The following is a 23,668-nucleotide window of genomic DNA, read 5'->3' on the forward strand; positions in this document are numbered from 1 at the left end:
CAAAAAATCTATTTCCAAAAGTTTCACTTCAACTCGTCACCATGGCCACAATCTTTGCTCACTAGACATCAAATTCGCACATTTTGTAGCCACAAGCCTCTGCTTTCTGAAGAACTAAGTTTTATTTGGCTAAGGTGTCATTTAGTACCTTTATTTTCACTTTAAGCGAGGAGAAGTCGCACATTTTTGATCTCTTTTCAATGTAATTTTCGCCGTTTTTGCCTCTTCATTTTCGATCAATCATAAGTTTTCAACCTGCTCTCATTTGGTCATTTTTCATCCGATTAAAAAACTGAGAACATGCTCGCGTTCCCCAAACCCTTGCCGTTCTAACGAGCCATTTCTGGAATCTGCATCTTCAACCGTTAAGTCGCGAGAGGCTTTTGTTTGAGGTGAGCGTAATCCTATACAAATCAATGGAGTGTTGGTGCGTGACGTCTCCTCACAACTTAAAATCAAATGTGTGTGCGTGAATGTGCATGTTTTGTAAAGGGGCAGTGAGATACTGTTAATTATGGTAGATTCCACATTTCTTGACCGATTTCAATGGTTTGAATTTTAAACTGTTCAGCTCATTGAAATGTTACTTAAAATCAAATGTGTGTGCGTGAATGTGCATGTTTCTTAAAGGGGCAGTAACATAGTGTTGATTATGGTTAACTTCCACATTTCTTGACCCATTTCAATGGTTGAAAGTTTAAACTGTTCAGCTCATTGAAATGTTACTTAAAATCAAATGTGTGTGCGTGAATGTGCATGTTTCTTAAAGGGGCAGTAACATACTGTTGATTATGGTAGATTCCACATTTCTTGACCGATTTCAATGGTTTAAATTTTAAACTGTTCAGCTCATTGAAATGTTACTTAAAATCAAATGTGTGTGCGTGAATGTGCATGTTTCTTAAAGGGGCAGTAATACTTTTAGTAGATTATGGTTAACTTCCACATTTCTTGACCGATTTCAATGGTTGAAATTTTAAACTGTTCAGCTCATTGAAAAGAGTTAGCAGGCCCATTCAAAATTTCCGCGGGAATTTTTCTAGTTATTTTTCTTCTTATTTTTTAATCTTCCGCGTTTTTTCTGCTAAAATGCGGCCCGTACCGTAGATCGCACCGGGACAAATGAGGTATCAAACGATGCGGCTCGATCTGACTCGGTGCGCTATTATTTTTATAAGAATTCCCAGTTACCATGGCGACGCTATTCCCAAAAAACTCCCAAATAAAAGTCCCATAGGAATGAATGGGAAAAGGAAAGACAAAATCACACATCAAGCACCTTTTTCAAAGAGACGCTGCGCGCGCATACGTTAACCGATTGATATGAAAATTAGCTCATTTTGTTGGAATTTTTGTCATCTTTAACTCAGTGTCAAAAAAAAAATTAAGGAATGAAAGCTCTTCCCCCTGTGCGGGTTCAAAGACAGTGAGTGTAATCGCCACTCTGATACCCAATTAAGGCTTCAGTGACGGGAACCAAAAAATCTATTTCCAAAAGTTTCACTTCAACTCGTCACCATGGCCACAATCTTTGCTCACTAGACATCAAATTCGCACATTTTGTAGCCACAAGCCTCTGCTTTCTGAAGAACTAAGTTTTATTTGGCTAAGGTGTCATTTAGTACCTTTATTTTCACTTTAAGCGAGGAGAAGTCGCACATTTTTGATCTCTTTTCAATGTAATTTTCGCCGTTTTTGCCTCTTCATTTTCGATCAATCATAAGTTTTCAACCTGCTCTCATTTGGTCATTTTTCATCCGATTAAAAAACTGAGAACATGCTCGCGTTCCCCAAACCCTTGCCGTTCTAACGAGCCATTTCTGGAATCTGCATCTTCAACCGTTAAGTCGCGAGAGGCTTTTGTTTGAGGTGAGCGTAATCCTATACAAATCAATGGAGTGTTGGTGCGTGACGTCTCCTCACAACTTAAAATCAAATGTGTGTGCGTGAATGTGCATGTTTTGTAAAGGGGCAGTGAGATACTGTTAATTATGGTAGATTCCACATTTCTTGACCGATTTCAATGGTTTGAATTTTAAACTGTTCAGCTCATTGAAATGTTACTTAAAATCAAATGTGTGTGCGTGAATGTGCATGTTTCTTAAAGGGGCAGTAACATATTGTTGATTATGGTTAACTTTTACATTTCTTGAGCGATTTCAATGGTTTAAATTTTAAACTGTTCAGCTCATTGAAATGTTGGTTAAAATAAAATGTGTGTGCGTGAATGTGCATATTTCTTAAAGGGACAGTAAGATACTTTATTTGATCTTGATTATGGTTAACTTGCACATTTCTTGAGTGATTTCAATGGTTGAATTTTTAAACTGTTCAGCTCATTGAAATGTTAGTTAAAATCAAATGTATGTGCGTGAATGTGCATGTTTCTTAAAGGGGCAGTAATACTTTTAGTTGATTATAACTTCCACATTTCTTGAGCGATTTCAACGGTTGAAATTTTAAACTGCTCATTGAAAAGAGTTGCAAGAGTTAGCAGGCCCATTCAAAATTTCCGCGGGAATTTTTCTAGTTATTTTTTTTCTTTTTTATTCTTCCACCGACTTTTCCGCAAAAATGCGGCCCGAACCGTAGATCGCACCGGGACAAATGAGGTATCAAACGATGCGGCTCGCTCTGACTCGCTGCGCTATTATTTTTATAAGAATTCCCAGTTACCATGGCGACGCTATTCCCAAAAAACTCCCAAATAAAAGTCCCATAGGAATGAATGGGAAAAGGAAAGACAAAATCACACATCAAGCACCTTTTTCAAAGAGACGCTGCGCGTGCATACGTTAACCGATTGATATGAATTTTAGCTCATTTTGTTGGAATTTTTCCCATCTTTAGCTCAGTGTCAAAAAAAATATTAAGGAATGAAAGCTCTTCCCCCTGTGCGGGTTCAAAGACAGTGAGTGTAATCGCCACTCTGATATGCAATTAAGGCTTCAGTGACGGGAACCAAAAAAATATATTTCCAAAAGTTTCACTTCAACTCGTCACCATGGCCACAATCTTTGCTCACTAGACATCAAATTCACACATTTTGTAGCCACAAGCCTCTGCTTTCTGAAAAACTAAGTTTTATTTGGCTAAGGTGTCATTTAGTACCTTTATTTTCACTTTAAGCGAGGAGAAGTCGGACTTTGGCGCCTATCTCCTCCATGTTAATTTCGCCTTTTTTTCCCTCTTCATTTTCGATCAATCATAAGTTTTCAACCTGCTCTCATTTGGTCATTTTTCATCCGATTAAAAAACTGAGAACATGCTCGCGTTCCCCAAACCCTTGCCGTTCTAACGAGCCATTTCTGGAATCTGCATCTTCAACCGTTAAGTCGCGAGAGGCTTTTGTTTGAGGTGAGCGTAATCCTATACAAATCAATGGAGTGTTGGTGCGTGACGTCTCCTCACAACTTAAAATCAAATGTGTGTGCGTGAATGTGCATGTTTTGTAAAGGGTTAGTAAGATACTGTTGATTATGGTAGATTCCACATTTCTTGACCGATTTCAATGGTTTAAATTTTAAACTGTTCAGCTCATTGAAATGTTAGTTAAAATCAAATGTATGTGCGTGAATGTGCATGTTTCTTAAAGGGGCAGTAATACTTTTAGTTGATTATAACTTCCACATTTCTTGAGCGATTTCAACGGTTGAAATTTTAAACTGCTCAGCTCATTGAAAAGAGTTGCAAGAGTTAGCAGGCCCATTCAAAATTTCCGCGGGAATTTTTCTAGTTTTTATATTATCTTCCAGCGACTTTTCCGCAAGAATAGGGGCCGTACCGTAGATCGCGCCGCGACAAATAAGGTATCAAACGATGCGGCTCGATTTGACTCGCTGCGCTATTATTTTTATAAGAATTCCCAGTTACCACGGCGACACAATTCCCCAAAATGTCCCCCAAAAAGTCCCATAGGAATGAATGGGAATCCGAAAATGATCACATCAAATCAAGCACCTTTTTCCAAGACACGCTGCGCGCGCATACGTTAACCGACCGATATGAATTTTAGCTCATTTTGTTGGAATTTTTGTCATCTTTAGCTCAGTGTCAAAAAAAAAATTAAGGAATGAAAGCTCTCCCCCCTGTGCGGGTTCAAAGACAGTGAGCAAAGGGGTAAAAGTCGCCTTTCTTGCATCAGTTAGAGCGTGACTAATTAAGGTCTGAGTGGTGGGAACCAAAAAATATATTTCCAAAAGTTTCACTTCAACTCGTCACCATGGCCACAATCTTTGCTCACTAGACATCAAATTCGCACATTTTGTAGCCACAAGCCTCTGCTTTCTGAAGAACTAAGTTTTATTTGGCTACGGTGTCATTTAGTACCTTTATTTTCACTTTAAGCGAGGAGAAGTCGCACATTTTTGATCTCTTTTCAATGTAATTTTCGCCGTTTTTCCCTCTTCATTTTCGATCAATCATAAGTTTTCAACCTGCTCTCATTTGGTCATTTTTCATCCGATTAAAAAACTGAGAACATGCTCGCGTTCCCCAAACCCTTGCCGTTCTAACGAGCCATTTCTGGAATCTGCATCTTCAACCGTTAAGTCGCGAGAGGCTTTTGTTTGAGGTGAGCGTAATCCTATACAAATCAATGGAGTGTTGGTGCGTGACGTCTCCTCACAACTTAAAATCAAATGTGTGTGCGTGAATGTGCATGTTTTGTAAAGGGGCAGTGAGATACTGTTAATTATGGTAGATTCCACATTTCTTGACCGATTTCAATGGTTTGAATTTTAAACTGTTCAGCTCATTGAAATGTTACTTAAAATCAAATGTGTGTGCGTGAATGTGCATGTTTCTTAAAGGGGCAGTAACATACTGTTGATTTTAGTTAACTTGCACATTTCTTGACCGATTTCAATGGTTGAAATTTTAAACTGTTCAGCTCATTGAAATGTTACTTAAAATCAAATGTGTGTGCGTGAATGTGCATGTTTCTTAAAGGGGCAGTAACATACTGTTGATTATGGTTAACTTCCACATTTCTTGAGCGATTTCAATGGTTGAAAGTTTAAACTGTTCAGCTCATTGAAAAGAGTTAGCAGGCCCATTCAAAATTTCCGCGGGAATTTTTCTAGTTATTTTTTTTATATTTTATTCCACGATTTTTCCGCAAAAATGCGGCCCGTACCGTAGATCGCACCGGCACGAATGAGGTATCAAACGATGCGGCTCGATCTGACTCGGTGCGGCATTATTTTTCTAAGAATTCCCAGTTACCATGGCGACGCTATTCCCAAAAAACTCCCAAATAAAGTCCCATAGGAATGAATGGGAATCCGAAAGAGATCAACTCCAATCAAGCACCTTTTTCAAAGACACGCTGCGCGCGCATACATTAACCGACCGATATGAAAATTAGCTCATTTTGTTGGAATTTTTGTCATCTTTAGCTCAGTGTCAAAAAAAATTTTAAGGAATGAAAGCTCTCCCCCCTGTGAGGGTTCAAAGACAGTGAGCAAAGGGGAAAAGTCGCCTATTTAGAGTGTGACTAATTAAGGCTTCAGTGACGGGAACCAAAAAATCTATTTCCAAAAGTTTCACTTCAACTCGTCACCATGGCCACAATCTTTGCTCACTAGACCTCAAATTCGCACATTTTGTAGCCACAAGCCTCTGCTTTCTGAAGAACTAAGTTTTATTTGGCTACGGTGTCATTTAGTACCTTTATTTTCACTTTAAGCGAGGAGAAGTCGGACTTTGACGCCTATCTCCTCCATGTTAATTTCGCCGTTTTTTCCCTCTTCATTTTCGATCAATCATAAGTTTTCAACCTGCTCTCATTTGGTCATTTTTCATCCGATTAAAAAACTGAGAACATGCTCGCGTTCCCCAAACCCTTGCCGTTCTAACAAGCCATTTCTGGAATCTGCATCTTCAACAGTTAAGTCGCGAGAGGCTTTTGTTTGAGGTGAGCGTAATCCTATACAAATCAATGGAGTGTTGGTGCGTGACGTCTCCTCACAACTTCAAATCAAATGTGTGTGCGTGAATGTGCATGTTTTGTAAAGGGGCAGTGAGATACTGTTAATTATGGTAGATTCCACATTTCTTGACCGATTTCAATGGTTTGAATTTTAAACTGTTCAGCTCATTGAAATGTTACTTAAAATCAAATGTGTGTGCGTGAATGTGCATGTTTCTTAAAGGGACAGTAAGATACTTTATTTGATCTTGATTATGGTTAACTTTTACATTTCTTGAGCGATTTCAATGGTTTAAATTTTAAACTTTTCAGCTCATTGAAATGTTGGTTCAAATCAAATGTGTGTGCGTGAATGTGCATGTTTCTTAAAGGGGCAGTAACATACTGTTGATTATGGTTAACTTTTACATTTCTTGAGCGATTTCAATGGTTGAAATTTTAAACTGTTCAGCTCATTGAAATGTTACTTAAAATCAAATGTGTGTGCGTGAATGTGCATGTTTCTTAAAGGGGCAGTAACATACTGTTGATTTTGGTTAACTTCCACATTTCTTGAGCGATTTCAATGGTTGAAAGTTTAAACTGTTCAGCTCATTGAAAAGAGTTAGCAGGCCCATTCAAAATTTCCGCGGGAATTTTTCTAGTTTGTTTTAACATTTTAGTTAAAAACATTTAGCCATTCAAGTGAGCAATAGGATGTACATTGTACAGTACGATTTACCTTTAGGGCTGAGGTCCATGCCTTCCACATAGAAAGGTCCATTCCTTAAAGCTATTTCCTGCAGGATGATGCCAAAACTGTACACGTCACCCTTTTGTGTCCCCTGAGGAGGATGGTGGTCGTATATGAGGAGCTCAGGAGCTGTCCACAGTTTCTCTAAAAAGTGAAGATACTGTCAAATTTGAGGCAAGAATATTGGAAATCCATCGGATCTGCACAAAGGCAACTTACTCGCATAGAGCGCATAAGAGTCATCGTTTTCGCAGGATGCGCGAAAGCTGGCCAATCCATAATCGGTGATTTTCAACACAAATCGGCTGTCCACCACACAATTAGATGACTTCAGATTTCCATGGCAGCCAAAATAGCTGTTGTGCAGATAGTTCATGCCCTGGAGAGCAGAGGCGCATTCATTCATGCATCAAGGCACTCGTTTTCCTTTTGCCCTCAACATGAGGACACATGCACAAACTCTGGACATATGGAAACAATAAGCTTTGACAAGTGGATGTATGCTGAGGGTTTTGAAACAAGGCCATGTTTCAAGGACGTCACAGTCTCGGGGGAATTTCGGTGAAATTACTGTTAATTCCTGTGGGAAGGGGGCAGTGGAGATGGACTCATGTTCAATATTTTGTGGAAAGTTGAGTCAGTTTGTGGAAACATCCCTCAACGCTTTAGCAGTGTCTCCTCTCTTCTGGGCTCTGCTATCTGTATGGAGCAATTCAGCGCAAGCGCTGCTTCATTATGCATGCAGTTCAATATTGAACCTTTCCAACCGTCGGATCTTGTGACAAAGAGCATCTGTGTTGTAAGGTTGGAGCAGATCTTTTGAAATCAAATCAAACTTTATTTATATAGCACTTTTCACTTAGTAAAAATGCAACTTAAAGCGCTGTGTACTTTGTAATTAAAACGTCCGAAGTACAATATAAAAAGAAAAAACACCCGCTCTCCCCAACATCCCCATGAGCATGCCCACACACACGCACAATCTGAAAATTATTTAAAAGACATAGCGGGGCACAGAGAAACCATGTGATGAAAATCACCCACAGGGAGATGACAGCCCACGGTCACAAGGAGTGGTGCCATCCCAGGGACCCCCGGCCCAGATTGACTGTGGTAGGCCCTACACTGGGTGTAGAGCCCCCCCAGTCACCCTAGTCTATGGAGCCTTCAGGATGACCCCCCACCCTCTCCCCCAGGCCACACTGGAGCTAAAAGGCTAACTAAAAGACAACAGATAACAAATAAAAAGCGCTAAAAGAAATAAAAGGTTAAAAGCAAATCGAAAGTACCACTGATTGTCACACCCACCTAAGTGGGGCGAAATTTGTTCTCCGCATTTGACCCAACCCCTGAGGGAGTGGTGAGCAGCAGCAGGGATAATATAATAAAAGGAGATACAAAACTAAAAGACTGTCAGACTAATACATTAAAAGAGATCACTTAATTAAAAGCCAAACTAAAAAGGTGTGTCTTGTGCCACCTTTAGAAAGTAAGTCAACCCCCCCCCCCCAACAACAAATATTGATAATAATATGTTCTATGACGCCCCACTAGTCTAAATACAATATTTTGGTTAATATTACGTTAGTGAAATATGAGTTAAAAGAATCCAAGACTTATTAAAAACTAACTAGCTATTCTGTGAAATGGTTAATTTTAACTCTTTCCTGAGAAAAATTGTCATTTTATGTTGAGCGATTATGATTTCATGGCACTTTTTATGAATATGTTTGCATAAGTACAGTATTGGCCATTTTGGACAGTGATCATCGTGACGTGTCGCGTGCGTAAAACACGCATATGTGACATGACCGCTAATGACACCAAAGCCACTCATGAGGAATTATGGGTTTGACACACGGGAGGCGACAAGCGACAGCGAAATACGTACCTCGTCGCCTCGCAGGTCTCAACACACGAGGATGCGATAAGCAGCCGCGACGGCGGCAGCAACATACGTCACTCTCGTGTTGCAACAGATTTTTAAAATGGGAGGAAATCTAAACGTTTTCATTGTAATGTAAACACAGAACTTTCACTACAGTACGTAATTCCAGTATGAAGATCCATCCATTTCCTATTATTATTATTAACTCATTCACTGCCATTGACGACTATAAACGTCAAAAATTAATTTGAACTATTTCTATTAATTTTATTTTTTTTTCCACTTTTGTTAACAAGAGTATGAAAACCTAGATTTTTTTATTGTACATTTAAAACATATGAAATTTGTGATTAATCGCGAGTTAACTTGTGAAGTCATGCGATTAATTACAATTAAAACAAATTAATCGCCTGACGCCCCGAATTTTTTATAATATTTTCTTTCTTTCTTTTTTTTTATTTATTCACTGCCATTGACGGCTATAAACGTCAAAAATTAATTTGAACTGTTTCTGTTTCGCGCAAATTTTTACATGCACGAATGTTGCGTGTCGCCGAGGGGGAAGGGGTATGAAGGACCAAAACTGCCAAAATTCAAAATAAATAAATGACTAAATAAATAAATAAATGACTAAAAGTGAAAATAAAAACGGATATAAAAAAATATAATTCGAAAATTAAATTTAAAAAATATATATAAATGGAAATAAAAACAACAATACATATAAATATATGTATGCTGTATTGTGCCAATTCATATTGCCTGTACTCACTCCTACACACTGTCCATGTGAAACCATGGCAACAACCTAGGTAGTTTCTACGTTTCTCCGATGCTCACAAAGCATCATTTTTTTTTTGCACTTGAAAATACCTTTGTTTTTTCACCCCTCCCACCCATGTACCTTCACTATGTCATTGATCAGTGAGTAGCGGAACATCCAGTCCAGGTTGATGCTCTCATTCTCCAGAATGTCCTGCAAGGTATACACACAAGCGCATCATTACCAGAAAGCAGTAAACATTTTAAAAGAAAAGGAAAACATCGATTTTATGAGCACCTCTTCAGCTATAGACTATTTCAGAGTTTATTTTTAGAGCGAAAACACCTTTAGGCCAGACCTCTTGCATTCTTTCATATGCTCAGCGCCTCGCATGCCAACCCACACGATGCTAATGACCCGGCCAGTTAGTGGAATCAGACTACACAGTTGTCAACCAGTCACATCATAACAGTTGCTCCCATCGACACACAGAAATACTTTGCAACAGTATGTGAGTGATAAAGCCTGCGGTTGAATTCCACATCATTCCCCAGCTCGTCCGTTTTAATAAGCTCCTGGAAGAGAGGAGACAGGCCAAAAATAAGATGCCTTAAAGCATCCTGCACTGCATTTCTTCAAGACAAACACACAAATGTGTCAAACTCTACTCGCTTGGGGTCAGCGTTAAATGAAACTACTGAATAGTTTCATTTATATACTTTTGGTACAGGGCAGATTTGAGCATTAGTTACTGCCAGCAACAGAGGCTCACTTACGGATTGTATTGGTGATACTTTTCATTCAGCCATTCGGCATACTTGCCAAAAAACAAAATCCCACCCATCCCCTCACGTTTAACATTTCACAGATGCGGTGAGTCTTTCACATCTTGTAAGAGGATTTTTGACAAGTCCCTCAGCTGATCATCAAACTTTCAGCAGCTATTGTTTCTTGACAAAGCAAGAAGCCATTAATGAAAGAAGACACATTACTTTATCGTGTTCTTTGTTGTGCGTGTATAACTTGGCTTTATTAAAAGTAATAAAATAACCCAATACATTTTTAACAATATTTGTCATCTAATCAACAGTATGCAGATTATTTTTCTTTTATTGTGATTTTCTTCAGGAATGGTTTATAATTAAGGACTAAACCAGATGTGAACTCAATCCCTCGAGGGGAAATTCCAAGTTAACTAATTTTACTTTCTGTGTTCTTTGCTGTGATAGATCCGAATTACCAGTTACCTAAAACTGGAACAAAAATAGTTGGGGATGGTTTTACATTACGATTTTATTATCTAAGGATGGGTGAATACCAATACCAGGTATCAATATCATATGGAAGCATGGAACCAATGGCCAATGTGGAGTAAACATTTTTGACCGTCGAATACTTTTAACTCATTCACTCCCAGCCATTTTCACTGAAGCAACTCCCTTCGCTCCCGACTATTTTACTGGATTTTGACTGATTTTGTAAGGCCCACAGAATATTGTGTTCTATTGCTATAAAAACAAAAGAAAGATTAGAGTCCCTCCTTTCATCAGGAAAAAAAAAGTATATTTGTATCTGTTTCCGTTTTGTAGCAATCAGCAATAGAATATAGCTCGTCAATCATTCACAAACCTGCTGAAAACCCTGGGAAAAAAGAGCTTGTTGCAACATGGCCCTGGCTGATCTCTTATACTCTGCTGCCACCTGCTGGCCGTTTTTTGTAATAACCACCATTGCTTTTAGTGACCTCTTCAGGTCAGAAGCTGCATCAAAGCTTTCTGTATGCTCTAGTATGAAAAAAAAAACATGAATAAAAACATATAAATACTTTAACCTGAAGTAACTTGTGAAATTATGCACATTTTTAAAATGGTAAAATACAACTTGACCCCAGTCTCCACAAATATATACATTATTATTACATTTATTAGTCTACTACTAAATTTTGGCGTGGACATTTATGCTGCGTTGGAACTGCGTTGGACTGAAATTCTCCCAGTACAGGCTTTCCAAGTAAGGAGCAGTCATTAATCAAGTGTTAAAATAATTTGTGGCGTTAAAGGAACTTTAAATTAACTCAAAATGAACACACTCATTTTGACACCCCTAATTTAAAGTATTCTTCAAATAGTTGACATTACCTGAAGACTGCCTCTTGGGCAGTACTCCGTCATAATGCATATGTTGGGAGGGTCGATGCAGGCTCCAATGAAGCGGGTGAGATGGTTAAACTGGACATCTCTCATCTGAAAATAACACAAACACAGTGTAACTTTCCAAACATCACATTTCTCCAACTCTGTGGAAACACAGGACAGGCTAAAAGACTGGCAGTTAATTTATATTCAGAGTTGGGATTACTCCTGCCAGCATTTCATCAAAATCTTGTACTTGCAGTCAGTTAGTTGGCACGTCTATTTCTGCATGCTGAGACAGATTCGTGCACAGGGCACCTAGTTGAAACGTGCAAGTGCATAATTTGCTCTTGGTGGTTATGAATGAGGCAGTGTATGTATGGGGCGGTAAAAAAAAAAGTGTTGATAGGATGTACAAGCAGGAGCACTACAGCCAAGCGGAATCTCAATAACTAAATCTGCCTGGCATGGAGGACACAATCAAATCTCATCACTTATGATTTAAAACAGTCTGAAAAACAAAAGATTGACGTAAACTGGTTATTGAGTAATTTAGATAATTGATTGTGGGACTTTGCTTTTTATGATAAGGTTTTCCTGGTGCCTTCAGCACAATCCCGGCCAAGCAGCACTAACCAAATATATTGCTGAAGCCAGCAGGTAAAACCGTGTTTGTTACTTTTCTACCTCAACTTCTATGACTGACAGCCGTTCTCACAGCAAAACTCGGGAGTCGCTCGCTCCTGTTTTACAACCCGGGAGATGTTAGCCTACCCTTTGGCCTATATAATTCCGCCTACTGACTGGTGAAGGGGGGGGGGGGGTTATGAGGCGAGCTGGGAGACAAGTGGTTAAGTTTCCACCAGCGGCCCCCACTTGGCTGACTTTTTCATGAGCTGAGGCTTGACGGGCGACCGGGCCTCTGGGAGGTCTGAGAAGTTGCCAGCTCAGACAGCAGCCCCTTTCCCTTGTGGCCTGCTGACTGACTAAGAGGCCATGCAGACTTACAGGAAGCCCTAACTGATCTTCTCGAACCGGCTGTGAATCACGTGGCAAGTCAAAAAACATATACATACAGAGCTGAGACACACAATTTGAATATGGGACTACTATATAGATGTTACTTTCCAAAATGTGTTTTATAATGACAGGCAAGGTAAGTCATCTCATGAGCTCTGTTGTGCTGACACTTAAGTTAGTCTGTTATGCTAGAAAAGCAAGACAGGACTTCATCATACAGAGCAGATGCCAGGTGGTGGGCCGGGATCTTTTTGGGCAGATGCGGTTCCATTGTATTATAAGAGACACTGGCCCACAATATTGACAGCAAATGAACCAATCAACATCAGGGGGAGAGTTCTGCGAAAGCCAGGCTGGATCAGGAGTCATGTCTGAATACAAATTTTATAAGAAGTCTTTAGAATATATTCTTGCGGCTAAAGTAAATTATATCCATTATTGTTTACACAATAGCAAACAAATAACTTGGCTTAGATGTTATTGTTAATCATACCATCCACAGTCATGGTTTCATAAAATAAAATACAACCATATCCAGAACCTCTTAATACAAGCAGAAAAAACAACAACTAAAATGCAGCATTTGGAAATGTGAACAATTATGACAAATAATGATTTGTCAGTTACAGGCCCGGGTTAACAACGGCTGCCATCTCTGCTTTTGACCTACAGGGTGCTGGTGGAAACTGGACTACTGTTGGTTGAAAAAGGAGAGGAGGAAGGTGTGTTCGTAGGAAGAAAAAGAAGAGGAACACCAAGAGTCTAGGACTGAGAGTAGGGACTTTGAATGTTGGAACTATGACAGGAATAGGTAAAGAGCTGGTTGGCATGATGCAGAGGAGGAAGGTGGAAAGGGAGCAAAGCTAGAAGTTTAGGAGCAGGGTTCAAGTTGTTTTATCATGCTGTTGATAGGAAGAGAAATGGAGTAGGAGTTATCGTGAAGGAGGAGTTTGTTAGAAATGTCCTGGAGGTAAAAAGAGTGTCAGATAGAGTGATGAGTCTGAAGCTAGGAATCGAAGGTGTGATGATCAATGTTGTTAGTGGGTATGCGCCACAGGTAGGATGTGAGCTGGAGGAGAAGGAAAACTTTTGGTTGGCCCTTGATGAAATGATGCAGAGCATCCCTAGAAGTGAGAGTTGTCATTGGTGCAGACTTCAATGGACACATTGGTGCAGGAAGCAGAGGTGATGAGGAGGTGAAGGGCAAGTTTGGTATCCAGGAGAGGAACGCAGAAGGACAGATGGTGGTTGACTTTGCAAAAAGAATGGACATGGCTGTCGTGAATACTTTCTTCCAGAAGAGGCAGGAACATAGGGTGACCTACAAGAGTGGAGGTAGGAGTACACAGGTAGACTACATCTTGTGTAGACGGTGTAATCTGAAGGAGATCAGCGACTGCAAAGTAGTGGTAGGTGAGAGTGTGGCCAGACAGCATAGGATGGTAGTGTGTAGGATGACATGTGGAAGCTGAAAAAGGAAGAGTGTTGTATGACTTTCAGGAAGGAGTTGAGACAGGCTCTGGATGATCAGGTGGTGCTACCAGATGTCCAGACAACTACAGCAAATGTGATCAGGGAGACAGGTAGGACAGTCCTTGGTGTGTCATCTGAAAGGAAATGAGATAAGGAGACTTGGTGGTGGAATGAGGAGGTGCAGAATTGGATACAGAAAAAGAGGTTAGCTAAGAAGAAGTGGGACACTGAGAGAACTGAAGAAACTAGACAGGAGTAGAGGAAAATGGTGAAAGTAGAAGTGGCAAAGGCCAAACAAGGGGCTTACGATGACTTGCATGCTAGGTTGGACAGTAAGGAGGGAGAGACTGATCTATACAGGTTGGCAAGGCAAAGAGACAGAGATGGGAAGGACGTGCAGCAGGCTAAGGTAATAAAGGATAGGGATGGAAGTGTGTTGACAGATGCCAGTAGTGTGATGGGAAGATGGAAAGAGTACTTTGAAGAGTTGATGAATGAGGAAAATGAGAGAGAACGAAGCGTAGAAGAGGCGACTGTTGTGGATCAGGAAGTAGCAGAGATTATTAAGGATGAAGTGAGAAGGGCATTGAAGAGGATGAAGAGTGGAAATGCACTCTGCCCTGGTATGGAAGTGTCTAGGAGAGGTAGCAGTAGAATTTCTGACTGGGTTGTTCAACAGGATTTTAGAATAGTGAGAAAATGCCTGAGGAATGGAGGAGAAGTGTGCTGGTGCCCATTTTTAAGAACAAGGGAGACTTGCAGAGTTGTGGCAACTACAGAGGAATAAAGCTGATGAGCCACACAATGAAGCTATGGGAAAGAGTAGTTGAAGCTAGACTGAGGGCAGAGGTGAACATTTATGAGCAGCGGTAAGTATGGTTTCAGAGAAGTATGCTCAAGCGGTGCAGGACATGTATGAGGACTGTAAGACAGTGGTGAGGTGTGCTGTAGGTGTGACGGAGGAGTTCAAAGTGGAGGTGGCACTACATCAGGGATCAGCTCTGAGCCCCTTCTTGTTCTCTATGGTAATGGACAGGATGGCAGATGAGGTTAGACAGGAATCTTCATTGACTATGATGTTTGCTGATGACATTGTGATCTGTAGTGAGAGCAGGGAACAGGTGGAAGAGAAGCTAGAGGCGTGAAGGTTTGCCCTGGAAAGGAGGGTAATGAAGGTTAGCCGTAGCAAGACGCAGTATCTGTGTGTGAATGGGAGGGATATAAGTTGAAGAGTGAGGTTACAGGGAGAAGAGACCAAGAAGGTGGAGGAGTTTAAGTATTTAGGGTCAACAGTCCAGAGCAATGAAGAGTGTGGAAAAGAAGTGAAGAAGCATGTGCAGGCAGGCTGGAACGGATGGAGAAAAGTGTCAGGTGTGATTGAAGAGTTGCAGCTCAAATGAAAGGAAAGGTTTATAAAACTGTGGTGAGACCAGCGATGTTGTTTGGTCTGGAGGCAGTGCCACTGAGGAAAAGACAGGAGGCAGAGCTGGAGGTGGCAGAGATGAAGATGCTGAGGTTCTCTTTGGGAGTGACAAGGATGGATAGAATCAGGAATGAGTACATCAGAGGGACAGCACGTTAGAGGCTTTGGAGATCAAGTCAGAGAGGCCAGACTAAGATGGATTGGAAATGTCCAGAGGAGAGATAGTGAGTATATTGGCAGAAGGATGCTGAGTTTCCAAATGCCAGGCAGAAGGTCTAAAGGAAGACCAAAGAAGGGGTTTATGGATGCAGTTAAAGAGGACATGTAGGTAGTTGGTGTGAGAGCAGAGGATGCTGAGGACAGGGTTAGATGGAGGCAACTGATTCCCTGTGGCGACCCCTGAAGGGAAAAGCCCAAAGGAAAAGAAGAATGATTTGTCAGTTACAGAGGGGGTTGAAAACATACGTAGGTGCGCGCGTGTGCGGGTTTCTGAGCTGGTTATCAAAATGCCAAGGCTGATTTTCTTTGTGCCAGTCCAACCCTGCTGCAACATATCTATAATTTTTACTTGCACTGTGAAGTTTTATAATTTATTACACAGACTGTAGGTTTTGTTTCTATGGTACTGTGCCAAAGAAAATTTGAAAGAAAGAAAGAAAGAAAGAAAGTAATGAACCAAACCAGACAGAAAAGAGTAAATAGTTTGGTACCTCACCCATTTTTCCATTATACATAACTGGAGTGAATAATACTATCCAAAAATCATCACAAATTATTATTTTTTGTACCCAATAATTAATATTAATTTTCAATCTGAAAAACTCATCAGTTCAGTGACTCTTATTTCCCACAAATGTATTATATTTTTCCCTATTTGTACAAGTAAAAAAAAAAAAAGTCAGTGCTGAGTAAGATTATTATAGTTAACAAAAATTAACAAAGAATGAAAACTAAACTAAACTAAACTGGCCACCAGCCAGAGAGCAAACCCAAGAGCCCGGAGCGTCCCCCCCCCACCTCAACACGGCCCGCACCCCAAGCCCAACGCAGCAGAACGGGGCACGGCAGGCCCACCAGGCACCCCACCGGCCCACAGCCCCCGCTGCCCCCACAACACCCCCGCCCCCCACCCACCACAACCCAGCCGCCGCAGCCGCCCCTGGGACCTCAAACCCCCAGATCCCCAACCCCCACTCAGCCACCCGAACCCCCGCAAATTAAGTTTTCTGCAAACACCAGGAAACTCTTTTTGTTGTTGTTGTTCTGTTTGGATTCAAATAGAGCAGAATTAAGCAATATACAATTCTAAATAAAAATGAAATATTGAACCAAAATACTCCAGAGTCTAGAAAGATCTGCAAGTAAAATCGATGATATGTTAAAGACAGCAAACTTTGTGTTTTTCAAGAGGAAACTTAAAATACAATACTGTATTGAGAACCTTATCTGAGAATTAGCTGCAATGTTGTTGTTTTTTTTATTTCATTCTTAAAAAACAGATAAAAAATAAAATATATAATTAATCTGCAGGATGCGGCAGTTGCTTTTTGAACCGATGACTAATAGTTGTTGTTTCCTCCACAAATGTATTTTAATGCATTGTCTTGCAGTGACTCAATGAATATATCACTTCAAAATTGACCAAATGAAGCACTCATGGTCAAATCTTTTATATAACCAACACTCACATGTTTGAGTTCCAGTAAAACTTGTCTGGTGAGCTCGATTCTCTTCTTGTTGACATGTTTGATAGCCACCAGGTTGCCCTGCAATCAAGACACAGTGACAGCACACATTATTAGGTGTGAGATTTCTGCCAATTGACGACTCACAACCGCACAAATTGCCCATGAAAATGAAGAGAGGAAATCCAGGCAGCCATTAAAACAAAAACCTAAGGTCATTTTATCCAACCATATCATCTTCCAAATCAGCTTGATGGTACACTTGCTTCTAATAGAAAGGCTTAGGACCTTATTGCCGTGCTAACACATCACACATGTTGTGTTAACACTAGCATCTGTATAATATTACTGTGCTACAAACGTTGTCACACAGCAAATGGATCAGACCATTCTGAGCATTTCTATTTCTTGTCAGCAACATTTCTTACAATTTGGAATTCCTCTATGTTGAATGTCCAACATTATTAGCCACTCAGCAAATTATTAATGAATGGAAGACAAGTATACTTTATAAATGGATGAGCCTTCGGTGTCTCCGCTCATGTCATAAAATATATGAAGCAATAAGTCACGAGGCAACTTGGAAACTCTAAAACGCCAGAAGAACAACAGAGACTAACATTTACAGTGCGTGAGATACATCTGCACCTTCACCAAATAAGCCTTTGTCATTCGTCTTACTTGTACAAACTTGTACAAGTACCGGTATGTTAAAATGTTGGTTTACGGCAAAGTTTGGTCCGTATGGCAACATTTATAAGTCAGAGCATTCCACACTTTTTTACCTAATAAGGATGCACAAATACTACTTTTTATCAGACAGTGTACAAGTCTAAGGCCTTGTTCAGACTGGCGGCCCAAATCCGATTTTTAGCCCATCCAGATTGACTGTGGACGGCTCTTTTGTAGTCTGAACAGTCACAAAGCACATGAAATCCGATTTTTGCGGGACGGATTGAAACCACATGCGGTTCGCTGCCCGGCTGTTTCCTCGCATGCTCGGCAGTCAATTGCCTTGACGGTGTTGTGCCGCAAACTGCACGCCTGCCGTAAAATGCACATCCGCCTCCTCATACGTTGTTCGAGTTGCCACTTAATTAATTAAACAAAAACAAATAATTCTCCCAAAAATGACGAAACACCCTCATTGTTCGGACCTTGGAGAAAATGGGTATAAATGGAGATAATATCTCTGCCAAAAAAGAAAAACACTAAATAAAAAAAGGAAAAGAAAAACTGAAGAAGAAGAAGAAAAAAAAAGAGGGGGGTGGGGTTGTACCAATAACATTCACGGGTGCCGAATTGTAAATATGCACTTAATGTTGATTTGCTGTTTGGTGGTTTTGTGCTACCCGCTCCCGCGATGGGGTGCATGATTTTATCTCCATTAATCCCCGTTTTCTCCGAGAACCGAACAATGAACAATATCGTCGTTTTTTGGGAGAATTAATTGTTTATTGTTTATTTGCGTAATTAATCAAGGGGCAACTCGAACGAGTATGAGGAGGCGGGGGTGCATTTTACTACAGGGTGCAGTTTGCGGCACAACACCGGTCTTGCTACCCCATCAGATCTTCACATGTGCAACCGGAAATCGCGAAATAGCGCCCGGCCATAGCCATAGATAAATGGTCGTCAAAATAAAGAAAGAAAGAAAAGAAAGAAAATTAAACGCTTAACGCGCTTGCGAGGAATGGGAAGTACGGAGCGGTAAACAGCGTCACATGACGTCAAATACTACACGCACTGGGCGCCGCCTCCGTTCGACGTCGTTGCTACAGCAACCTGTCAGATGGGTCAATAATGTGGCTCAGTCCGGGCCAGATCGGATTTGGACACTTGCTAAAAACAAGTCTGGACAGTCAGCCCTAAAAATCGGATTTGAAGGACTCTGATTTGCCTGCAGTCTGAACGCAGCCTAAGTACTTACATTTAAGAACTAATTGATTTCAAGTACAGATAGAATGCTATTAGATCTATTAATGATAATGTGGTTTTGAACAAGGCTTTACACAATCAGGATTTTCAGCCAATCACTGATCAGCAATCAAGGGGTTTAAAAAACTGCTAAACGAGTACCGATGTACTTAAAAAAAAAAAAACCTGGACACTGGAACATTTCTTAGAAAGATTTTCTAGAAAGATGAAGAAAATGAAGAAAGTCTACCAGTGTCCCAGAACAGATTGTGTTTGACTTTAGCGGTTCCTCTGTATTCATTAGCAACTTCCAAGAAGCCTGACAACAATTTTTCCTTACTTCTGCTTTAATGGGTCCCTTATTGAGCTATAACGCTCATTAAATGCATAAAATATACGGCTGGTAATTGCTGTTTGCTTGCTTTCGTGCAGCGAATGAAAATATTTAATAACCAGTGCCGTGCAGCTAAACACACAGACACACACACACAATAATCGTTCTCATTATTGAGACACTTATTTGTCGTTTTTTCCTTGCACCTCCTCCACGATGCACAGACACATTCACATCAGCAACAAGTTGATTATCATATCCAGACTGCAAGGCGCGAGTGTCGAAAGAGACAGGGAGGAGGGGAAAAAAGAAAAAAAAAGGAATCCTGACGCATTCTGCAGCTCACATTAAAACCAACAACCGGTACCTAAATTCGCCCACACGCTTTCTCCTCGCCAGCATTCTCGGCGAGCATGTACATGTGTAGGTGGCAAAAGAGAGAGTTGAAAATGTCAGAACTCACCAAGCCTTACCTTAAAATAGCCCGTTTTTGCAAATAGCTGATACTTTCCATGAGCAGTTATCAGTGAGCCATAGCTGGAGCCTCTCTGCGGAGAAAAAGATGAAAAATGGTGTAAGCCTTGAGTCAATTTGAGCAAAGAGGATTAAATTCTGTCCACTTTCGATTGTGTCACTTAGCGGCAAAATAAATTCATAAAAAACTTAAGTGTGTTCAAGTCTTCAAAACAGCAGCTCAAGGCCTTGTGTAAATATGTTGTCACAGAGTGAATCAGTGCATTGCGGAGGCAGTGCGTGCAGACACTGAAAATCATCATTTCCACAATTGGATAGAATGCAAACACTGGGAACACATTGGAAACTAGGATCTGGAAAAGACATAAACCTTATACTCTGCTCCAAATTATTAGGCATATGCTATTACAGTATTTTTCAAAATAGACAATGCAGTACACGGTGAATCAAATGTTCCATTGTCTTCAGCAATTAAATTAGCTTCTAATAATGGGGACATCATTGAACAAAACCACTAAAAATACAGTGTTGCAAGTTGTTATGCAAGCACAGCACTTAAAAAAAGAAAAAGAAAAAAGGAATTTTGTAGATATTGGGCAGAATTAGTCTTTGTACTATAAAAACATTACATTGTAACACAACATGATATAATCTGGATGTCCATTATCTTTGATTATCTTTTTATATCACACTTGGAGTTTTTACTGCCCAAAGTAATACAGTAACTCTTGATAACCCTGCTGCTCCGGCCAACGTGTGTGCATGCATACGACCATGTTATTTTATAGCCTGAATACTTTTTTTTGTTGTTGACTTTTTGACTTGATCTGTAGTAATGGATAGTTTCTGCCTACATCTTATTTGAGAATGCAAAAATTGCCTCCTGGCTGCCCCACAAGTTCTCAATAGGGTTGAGGTCAGTCGGATGGTTGTGTTTTTCTCACTTTATACCATAACGGCTAAAGCTATGATGGTAATCTTGCAGCGTCTATAGGGATATCATACCATATCCAAACGTCACGATACGATATTATCACGATATAAACCTCACAATATGATAACTTTCACAATATTATGGGTAGGTTGGAGATATTAAGAAAAAGATCATGATGCTGAATAAAAACTCAACGATCTTCTTATTTTCCTTTCGGCTTTTCCCTTCAGGGGTCGCCACAGCGAATCAATTGCCTCCATCTAACCCTATCCTCTGCATCCTACTACCTTCATGTCCTCTTTAACTACATCCATAAACCTCCTCTTTGGTCTTCCTCTAGACCTTGGAAACTCAGCAACCTCCACACCTCTAGCTTCTCTTCCACCTGTTCCCTGCTCTCACTACAGATCACAATGTCATTAGCAAATACCATAGTCCATGGAGATTCCTGTCTAACCTCGTCTGTCATCCTGTCCATTACCATAGCAAACAAGAAGGGACTCAGAGCTGATCCCTGATGTAGTCCCACCTCCACTTTGAACTCCTCCGTCACACCTACAGCACACCTCACCACTGTATTACAGTCCTCATGCATGTCCTGCACCACTTGAACATACTGAACATACTTCTCTGCCACTCCAGACTTCCTCATACAAAACCACAGTTCCTCTCTGGGCACCCTGTCATAAGCTTTCTCCAGATCTACAAAGACACAATGCAGTTCCTTCTGACCTTCTCTGTACTTCTATCATCATCATCATCCAAAAGCACAATATTGTATTTTTGTACATGACAGCAGTGGCAAAGAAATAGACTTGGCTAGTCATTTTTATTTTAAATGTATTGTCTATAGAAGTCTAATTAGCTAACACTTAATATCGAGGCACTTGCTAAAGCACGCACACATTGTGAATCAAGTCAATGTGTGGAGGCACTCAGACGTGTTGCGTTCCACTTCACCTGGCCATTAATCTGGATCTTAAACGTAGCTGGCCAAAACATGTCTAATTAAAATTAAACTGCACCAATAAACTAACCACCAGAGGGTGCTGTAACTGCACAAATAGGAATCAACCTGGCCTTTGCCGTTATCATTACATCTCTATTTAACGATGCATTGTCTTGCATATATATTTTTTTATTCCAATTTCAGAAAATGGTCCGTTTGGATCAACACATATTATGAGTGCATTTAGAGGTCATTTTGGCTACATCAGGCCAAACAGCCTACCATCTCCCTCCCCATTATTCAAACCAAAAACATTACTTCGCCACCTCCTTGTTAACATCACACAACCTTAACACAACTTTATTTCATTCTCTCCGAGTCACAAACATAATTTAACATTATGGGGACTTTTTTATGTCCAGTCCATTCCATTCTCAAGGCAGTGCAGCGTCCTTTTCCCCCAAAGTACATCACAATTGTGATGCTCTTGATAATGTGGAACATCATCCTCGAGTCACATTCTTTTATCAGACTCTCCCGGCAAGCTAATAGCAGTGATGAAAACTGACAGGAGAAACAACGTACGCAAAAACTTTCCCAGAAAAGCTAAATTCAAATGTTTACATAATTCAAATATATATACATAATAATACACTGTGTAATCCTGGGATTGAAGGACAAAAAAAAATGGAAAAAGATGCTTCTCACAAACATTTGTGAGCCGAGGCTCAACCCGCATGCATGAGCACTCAAACAAGAGAACCTGACACTCGACAAGGTATTCTAAATATAGGGACGATAGCCAGGCAAAAGCTTATTTTAACGATCACTTCATATGTTCTTGCCACCACAAACCCAGCCACCTTCAATAAACCACTGGCAACAAGCAACTTGGAATGTGTTAACAAAAGATTTGGACTCTTTCGGTGCTGCCGCTGCTGCCGCTGCTTGCTTTTCTGTGCCGATCACAAAACATTGAGCGTGTCATATGATCATTTTGGGATTCCTGGCTGAGAACAGACTGACAATAAGTCTGGTGTAAAAGGAAGCAATTGGATGTTGTGTTGTGTTATCTCGAAGCTGGCAGAAGAGCAACTTGTTAATTGCACAGGAGAGGCTATGCCAGCGACATTGCCAGGGAAGGCAATATAAAGAAAATAATTAAGATGACATTTTCAGGCCTGCCAGCTTTAATATGAGCTCACGTGGGTGTAGCACTGCTTGTCTGCCTCACAACAATTTCAGCGCTTTGGAACTTTATGCTTCTTTAACCTCATACGGACAAATTGTATTCATTTGTAATTGGAAAGAAATCATGGAGTGAAATATGAAGCGGTCATTTACCTGCGAAAGCGTGAGACGACTGCCGGCTCGTTTGTGGTATTTATTGGGGCTCTCAAACTGGAGGTCCTCCCAGCGAATCCTCCACAGCATTCCAGCCAGCTCTTTCTCCAACTTGAGTTTCCTACAAATGGGAGAAAGTGCGAAAGCGCTAAAATCGGTTTTGTTGTAAAATTGAGAGTGCACAATCAAAAATAAAAACTTTACTGCATCCTTTATTGCGTAGTTACAATTGCGGCAATTCATCTTATAAGAAGCAAAAGCAATAGACTGTGTCACAAATACTAGCAAAGGTTCATCAGAGGTCAAATTATAGAGACACTAGTTAAGTTAAAAGGCCAGCTGTATAACATGACAATACATTTAAATCAAGGATACGCGAATACTTTTTTTTTGATACAGTATTCTCGCAATTTACAGTGTTGTTTCACATTTAAATTTAAATTGAATTAAATGTAAATATCATATTAAATAACCCAAGTAAATATAAAATTGTGTTTTTATTTATTTATTGATTTTTCAGACCTACACCAGTACAAATACTCAACTGAGTAGTCAACGATACCAATACCAGTAAGTACTGATGCTGCTTGTACTTTTGATTATTAACCCCCCCCCTACCCAACAATGACAGATAATTTTAAAGAAAGACTAATATATCCCAATATAG

The 23,668-nt window shown here is 40.2% G+C and overlaps 1 protein-coding gene and 1 pseudogene across 1 annotated transcript in view; one reads left to right on the plus strand and one right to left on the minus strand.

The window, feature by feature from the left end:
- Positions 1 to 23,668, minus strand: part of npr2 (natriuretic peptide receptor 2) — a 71,235-nt gene that overhangs the window by 18,533 nt on the left and 29,034 nt on the right. The window contains exons 8-14 of the mRNA XM_086096580.1: positions 23,002 to 23,122; positions 19,774 to 19,848; positions 17,053 to 17,130; positions 11,455 to 11,559; positions 9,458 to 9,529; positions 6,885 to 7,044; positions 6,654 to 6,809 (exon numbers count right to left, since the gene is read on the minus strand). Coding sequence (XP_085952706.1) covers positions 6,654 to 6,809; positions 6,885 to 7,044; positions 9,458 to 9,529; positions 11,455 to 11,559; positions 17,053 to 17,130; positions 19,774 to 19,848; positions 23,002 to 23,122 — 767 coding nt within the window. The remainder of the gene's footprint in view (positions 1 to 6,653; positions 6,810 to 6,884; positions 7,045 to 9,457; positions 9,530 to 11,454; positions 11,560 to 17,052; positions 17,131 to 19,773; positions 19,849 to 23,001; positions 23,123 to 23,668) is intronic.
- On the plus strand, positions 13,928 to 14,628 carry LOC147162154 (uncharacterized; annotated as a pseudogene).

This window comes from Leptonotus elevatus, chromosome 15, assembly GCF_054856555.1.
Source record: "Leptonotus elevatus isolate MCC_2025b chromosome 15, RoL_Lele_1.0, whole genome shotgun sequence".
In the NCBI taxonomy this organism is placed as follows: domain Eukaryota; kingdom Metazoa; phylum Chordata; class Actinopteri; order Syngnathiformes; family Syngnathidae; genus Leptonotus; species Leptonotus elevatus.